Raw genomic sequence first — 7,725 nt, forward strand, 5'->3', positions numbered from 1 at the left:
TTCATCCTTCCCTTTTCATCTCTTCAGGAACAGAGACCCGTGTGCTGAAATGAAATAGCACCTAATTACAAAGGAATTGGCCAGACTTCAATTTGTAGCTACCAACAGAGCAACACAGAAGTTTACAGAGCCATGTATAGTGCAGGAAGCTCACCTTTGCACGCTGCAAGGGGGGCAGACCAGACCCCAGAAGAGGTACAGTGTACAGATTCCAGTGCAGTCAGCTCATAGCCTTCCTCACACTGAACTGTGCAGGATGAGTTGTAGCTGAAGTTCTCCAGTGGGTGGCTGCACTCGAGGCTCCCATGATCGGGTTTCTCTAGTGGATCACACCTCACAACTTCAAAGAAGCACAAGAAGGTACACAGTCAGTCTCACTGGCTGAGCAGGTAAATCAACAAGCCAAACTGTACACTAGTTAGCATGAACATCACCCAGGTTGAAAAGCAGGGTGAAATAATCTTACCAAACTCACACGCAGGCCCATAGAATCCAGGGTTACATTGGCAGCTGTGACTGTTAATAGTCTCTACACATTCTCCATGGTCACCGCAGAGAGAAGAGTTGCAAGAAGCTGGAAAAACAAAACAAAACAGCAAATTATAAAAGAATCAACAATGGCCACTAATGAAACCTTTGTTTATCTTTCCGACACTAAACAAGTCCTTTGTACAGCAAAAGAAAATCAGAGTGTTTGGGACTTAAGATTACCATGTAATGTCAGAAGGATTTCTGAAAGCCACACCTTTGACAGACTAGCTCACAGGGAAAGGATTCTACTTGCTAGAAACTCCAGGACCACTTGTTCTCAGGTAGATAATGGCAATATTTAAAATGCAAAAGGAGCAATAAACTATGGGGTAGGTAGAAATCCTCAACAAGTGCATTCTTCATTAAATCACCAGAGCTCTAATTTGGCCAATATTTGACTCTGATGTTGGTAGGTTTTTTAACCTGGCATTAGCCACCTCTTTGCAAAGTGTCTAATCTAATCCAGTGGTCTACTGTCAGCAGACAGATGCCTCCAAAAGGGTAATTCTTATCTAGCTGAGACTCCCACTTGAGAGTGGGATGAAAGTCACCACCTGGAAAAGCCTGTTTCTCCCCAGTGATTATAGACAAAGTCTGGTGATTTGCCCCTGAAAGGATGCACAATATTCTGGGACCTAAAAGGTAACTGAGATTAATCTAAGTCTTAGAACAAGAACAACCTCAACCCTGTAAGTAAGCATCAGTGCACAAGTCTTACAGGGTCAGGTAGTTAACATCCCATCCCACCCACCATCTCATCTCCACAGGAGCACACCAGAATGACCTTTATCACACCATACCTGTGTAGCACAAGGCCACCTTCTTCTTCTCACACTTCTCATCATTCCATTTGCCATCATCCTTCCCTCTTTTGATGTAGATTTCAACGCAGTCCTCATTGTTCCCTTTGCCATTTGGCTCACCTGTAGCCCAGTTTCTTGCCTCATCTGTCAGTTCTTTGTTAGTTCCAACCCAGGTCCACACATCATTAATTTTTCTGATTCCAATCCAGTAGTAACCCCGATTGAAGGGTAAGAATTCATTGAGATACTTGATTTCCTCCTTATTCTGAATGGCAACCATGTTAGTATACCTCTTTTTGCACCACAGTTCTGCTTCCTTGTAGGTCATATTTGTGTCTGAATAATGGTATGTCCAACAATTCACCCCCTGCAGTATTGTAAGTCCTAAAATGAAAAGATATCCAAAAGTTGATGTCTGACATTTTCCCTCCTCTCTCTTTAGAAGAGAATATATAAAACTTGTCAATATCTGAAACTGCATAAAAAGTAGTGGCAATTATTTTACAAACAATCAGCTGGCAAGCTCCAAACCAAACATGTCAGCTTCAGGTACTTCAGTCTGTGAAACTAGGTCTGATCAGACAAAGCTTTGAGACTTCACAGTAGACTATAGGAGCCAATTATGGATTTGACAGGCAAGCAGGGAAACATGCCACTGCAGCTAGAAGTGTTTCTCTGTGAACTTAGCCTCAGGTTCATTAGGGCAGGCTCAAACATTCTGTTTAATGCTGAACTCAAACAGAAAAGTCACACTATATTACCATCCAACTAGTTTTCTACACAGAGAAATACACACTTACCATAAGTAAGAAGAGAGAGGAACCACAAGCAAATCATATTTCTGAGAGTTTTCTCTTCTCTGCTGTTTAATCAGATGGCTGTGAGGGATCAAAGGAACACATTTGTAAAGAACAAATACTGACTTTTTATAATACAATATAAAATACTGTTTATGCAATTTTTTTTCTACATACTTTTAAATAGTTATTCTAGAGGCTTAAATAAGTCTTCCACTTCTAGGAAATTATTCATTTTAAAACAAAACTTTGTATCAAGGTAACTTGTAAATGTAAACAGATTTTAAAGAACATCAATAGAGAATTCCAGCTGTCCAATTCTCCCTTAGCTGAGCAATGAAATAGAATAGCAAAGTTCATTTATACTCACAGGTTGCAGCTGCAGTGGCCAAGGCAAAAGTCCTCTGTGCTATTTCTCAGTGACTGCTTTCTGTGGCTAAGCTGATGAACTCAGACCTGAAGATCAAGTTCAGCTCCAAGTGTCTGGACTCTGTAAACCCCTGCCTTCATTGCAGCCTTTTATTCTCTCAACTGGTCCCTCCTCCACGAGACAGGAAATTTCGTGTGGAAAAAAAATTCCTTGGAAAATCCCATTAAGCCTGATGTTTCCTCTAGTCAAATCAACCCTCCCACAAAGACACACTGCACTGACAAACTGCCAAGTGCTACATTACACACTTTTACTGACAGAACCACACAATTCCAGGATATCAGGAAGAAGGAAGATGGTTAGTTCGAGTTAGTTGCATGAATAAGCAGAGTCCAATTTTTCACCTAGCATAATGCTTTGCAGCAAGGAGGTACCAGTTCTTCTGGTGTCTCAAAGCTAGTTAACTAAGTTTGAGTAAAAGATGGAAACTGCAGCATTGGACAAGCCTTTACTTGTGGACCACAGCACACTGTGCAGAGTTCTCCTTAGTGGTAAGGTTTGCCAGTCCCAGGATTGCTAGTACTCTTCTACACTCCTGCTGACAATACAGTCCATCAGTCACTTGTAGCAGTCAAGCTTGGAACATGGGCTTTGCTTTGAGGAGTCCCTTGGACCATATGCTCCAATATCCTGATCTCAATAGAGTTACAATTCCTGAACAGGTGCATATAATATTTCAGGTGGACAAGACAATACACTAGTCTTGTACTGAATTTATGCACATGTATTGTGTATTCACTGATTAATCATACTACTAGACAGAGCAGTCACATAGTGTCCATGGTAGAGACATGCCTGAGTAACCATGGACACTTTGCTACAGTGGGTAGGCAGCAGTCACAGGCTCTTCAGAGTTCAGCTGCATTCAGGAGAAGGCTGTAAGCATGAGCATTCCTTGCACCATTACACTCCATTCCTTGATCCTCACCTACACACCTCAGTGACAAGGTGAGTGACTCGCTGTGCTTTGTACAGAAACAGTTGGGGATGTTTTCACTTCAGTGTCCTTCTCACCTCTGTTACAAGAGGTCTCACAAGAACTAGAGGGCTACAAGCAGGGAACAGGCAACACGAGTAACAGCCACATTAGCTCAGTTCTCCACTCTGTGCAAAGACATGACACTAGAAGCTTCTTGCAGAGTCCACATTCCCCAGCACTCGCCACGCTGGTCAATACCAAGTAGGATTATTCCCTTGTGCCCTGATCAGCCATGTCAAGCCACCCCTTGTTCCATTTCCACTCAGGCACTTACTACAGAGGCTTCACCAGCCAGTCCAGTTGCAACCAGTATTCCAGACATAAACCTTCACCATTATGGCTGAGGTTTAATGAGGCTCAACATGCAAAGGACTCAACAAGGGCTGTCAGCAATAGGAGGGCACAGGGCAGCACCTGCTTCATATCTGTAAAACACAGTTACAGCTTATACAGTGCATGTTGGAACTCTTATTTTGGAGCCTCAGCCTGTTCTTACAGAATAAAAATCAGTGGTTCTTGGATTCCAAGCTGACATCTCAACATGTATCAATTCCCAATTCTTTCACCAAAACCAAATTTGCCAAGTAGCCATATCTTAGTAGATCTCTGCCCATCAAAGGAATCATCTCAGAAAAGAGCATAGAGTAAAGAGTATATACCAAAACAGCCTCAGTTACTAACGAAATATGAGATATAATGACCAAAAAACTGCAAAATCCCAGAAAGCAAGGCAAAGTCAGTTACTGAAGAGAGTGAGGATTGAAAACAACATACTGAATACCTGGAGGGAGAGGACCACTTTCTAGCAGGTGTGACCTAGCAAAGTTGGAAACACAAACCAACCTTCAACAAACTCTGGAAAGTTGAGGTTAACTCTTGGCTATGTCACAGACTCATTCTACAAGCCCAGGCCTGGGCCAGCCTTGCTTAGAAGAAACAGACTTCCAGAGGCTTCCAGGCAGCATCAGATCAGGACTGCTATTTCTTTAGCCTCAGCAGTAAGTGGGAATGAAAACAATTCCTGTCTGCCAAGCTCTCTCTATTAGGAGGGTTCACTATCTGAAGAACACAGGCAGAAACTGCTACTTTCGATGCACCTGCACAGTACATTATGCAGCAGGGCCTGATTTTACAGCTTCTGTAAACATAATTCTAACACAAACCAGTGTTAATGAATTTTGACAGGACAGGCTTTTTTGATTTTCTAAAACATTGATCAGCTCCTATAACTACAGACATTATAGACAACTCCTGAACAGGTTTTATCTTCCCAGGGGCCAGGAGACAGAAAATCCTACGCCTTTTCCTGGAGATTCCCTTTTACAAGTCATTTAATGAGCTTCCTACTGGTAAGTGTTCATCCCTGTCATGGCACAAGCTCTGGAGTGGAGGAAACTTTATCAGAATCATTAGGCAGTGGAATCTCCGGAGGAAGGAAGAGCATATCTCAGAATTTACAATAGTCTTCCTTCACAAGGGCTGTCTGAGACCTCTTGTCTGCAGCAGATAAAGAAACCCCCCCAAAAAAATAACAAAACACCAAAGCCTAAAAGCAATACCCTTGTAAAAATTCCAGGCTAAAAAAAGACTGACTCTTTTCGTTGGCAGTATTCCCTTATGCATCATTGACATGGGGCTCTTTCTGGTTTTTCCCAGGGAATTCTGCCATCCACCAATTATATTTTTAATCCCCTTGCAATGTAATGGAAGATGAATACAAGTCCAAAATTTTCAAAAAAAACCCCCAAACCAGAAAGCCTGAAAAGCATTTTCAAAAGCACACAGAGAGGTTAAAACACCTTTTTAAAAGCCAAGGGCACTTAAAAACTTCAACCTTGATATTTAGGAAGACTGAAATTCCTGTGAGGTAAAGCTCATAATGGAACCTTAGGTACACAGGTATTTCAGGAAAAATATCTCTGATACAGTTACTTGGGTTGAACTGTGGATGTTCAGGCTAGAACACCCAGCCTGTCACTTAGTTGGATTCCATGTTACTGATTTATTCTCTTCTCACATTTGTGCTTTTTTCCTCTTTTGCCAATTAATTTGGGAATGCAAGAGCCTCATTTCTTGTGCTGTACAGAGCTGGGTGCGCTTGTCCACTCTCCTCTTGTGCTACATGAACACATAGTCTCTTAAAATTAATCCAATTCCTCTCTGCCAGAAAAAATGGGAGACTCTAAACTGAAGTTTTTTAAAATGCTGAACACTTTTTGTTCCTAAACACTCCAGACTTTGATTTCCACAAGTGCAAGCCCTGCTTTTTACAAGTGAATGGGAATACTCCAGATCACCTCTTTTCCCTTACAAACAGAGATGCCTAACAACGATTATTTAGCAACAACTAATTTTCCAGTTGGAAAAGGTTTACTTAACAGACCCCTATGAGACATAAAGGGTAAGAAAAGGCTACATAAACACATCAGGACTAAGAACAACAAAACTCAGTCAGGTCTGCTGTTTAAAGGCCAGCAATTGACAGAGGACATGTCAAATGTCATTTCTATACAGAAAAAAAGTTTACAGATACTCCCTGCAATAGTGTTATGCACTGGGAAAAGAGAACAGGTCAGAGTATGGAAAGACTGAAGAGTCCTTAGGTTAGTTACAGCCAACTGAGCTAGGGGTTAAGGATCCAAACCCTCAGTAATTACCTTTGGGAGTACAGGAAAAAGTGTCAAAGGGCTGGCAAAAAGCAGATACTGCCTCCCTGTATACAGGAAAGGCAGATCAAGGTGACTGGAAGCCACATGAGCACCTATAAAAGATACTAGAAGACTCCTGAGAAATTATCAAAGAAAATAATTGGAAAATCATCAGGACTCTAAGATGTCAAGAACAGCTGGCAAATCCATCTAGTTTGCGCCTCAAGGCTGAGGCAGTAACAAAGAAACAATAGTGCACTATGGTTTGTTATAATTAAGACTTTTAATACTGTCCCATGAGACATTCTTATGAGCAAACAAGTGAAACAATGCTTAGCTGAAATCACCATAAAATGAGCATGCAAGAGATGGAACTGCTGCTTTTCAAAGACCACTGCCCGTCCTTGAGAACTGTTTCGTTCCCACCCCTCTGTAGAAAAGGGCAATGGAAGAAAGAAATCCTTACCATCTTCTAAAGCCAAAAGGTCTTTTAGAGTACTTAGGAGGCATGTGATCAACAATGTCCACGTGGTGCACAGCAAGTAGTGGTGGATTGATTTGTAGTGACACAGTTTTAAAGGAAAATTTTCCAAAGAGGCCATGAAATGCTAAAACGGGAGTTCTGTAGAGTTTACCTTTCTGTTGGAAATTTTTAAGTCACAGAATCAAAGAATTTAGGGGTTGGAATGGACCTAATAGATCATCTAGTCCCAACCCCCTGCCCTGGGCAGAGACACCTCCTCACTAGATCAGGGTGCTCAAGGCTCATCCAGCCTGGCCTTGGACACCGCCAAGATTGGGCTAGCCACCACGTCCCTGGGCAACCTGGACATTTGTCAATATCTTTATCAGTAGCTTATGAAAATTTAATGCAGTGGAAAATTATTTTACATTATCTAAAATTCTCTGTTGAACTTGTGGATATCACAAATAAATACAGAATATGGTGGGATCTCAGGTAACCAGAATATACATATGTATATTTTTACATATAGAAAGAGACAGAGATTCATTTTCCATGACTTTTTAAGGACTGTTTCTTTACCTACATTATAAGATTACATCTGCATTTACACATTTCTAAATCTTCCTTTGGAAGCATTTTAATGATGCCATTATATCAACAGCCAAAAACAGAGCATTAAGTACCTCTGAGTAATCCAGTCCCATCTCACTCCTAGAAGGTATAATTGTCATTCCTAAATTAAAACACTCGGTAAGTATTTATGTCAAAATACTTCATATAAAAGACATTTACTCTATGGCAAAGAGCTATAGAAATACTTGAAATTTTGATGTCTCAAAAAATCTCCAGCTTCACCCACAGTAATAATCAGTAGAAGAGGAAAAGTAAGAGCTTTAGCCAGCCTTGGCTGGAAAAGGAGCTCTGGTGCCAGTAGTGAAGGTGTTTCCTGTTTGGAGAGGAGCTTACAACACTAATGCTTTAGAAATTCAGAGACAAAAGGTCTAAGGCACAAATTTTCCCTGAAGTCTAGATAGGAAGAAAAGATAATTTCCCAAACCATACTCATCCCTC

The 7,725-nt window shown here is 41.2% G+C and overlaps 1 protein-coding gene across 1 annotated transcript in view; it reads right to left on the reverse strand.

The window, feature by feature from the left end:
• Nucleotides 1-2,171, reverse strand: part of SELL (selectin L) — a 5,940-nt gene extending 3,769 nt beyond the window's left edge. Inside the window, exons 1-4 of the mRNA XM_009081855.1 lie at nt 2,135-2,171; nt 1,332-1,718; nt 467-574; nt 155-340 (exon numbers count right to left, since the gene is read on the reverse strand). Of these exons, the coding sequence (XP_009080103.1) occupies nt 155-340; nt 467-574; nt 1,332-1,718; nt 2,135-2,171 (718 nt within the window). The remainder of the gene's footprint in view (nt 1-154; nt 341-466; nt 575-1,331; nt 1,719-2,134) is intronic.
• Nucleotides 2,172-7,725: the final 5,554 nt, after the last annotated feature.

This window comes from Acanthisitta chloris, unplaced genomic scaffold, assembly GCF_000695815.1.
Source record: "Acanthisitta chloris isolate BGI_N310 unplaced genomic scaffold, ASM69581v1 scaffold22300, whole genome shotgun sequence".
Taxonomy (NCBI): domain Eukaryota; kingdom Metazoa; phylum Chordata; class Aves; order Passeriformes; family Acanthisittidae; genus Acanthisitta; species Acanthisitta chloris.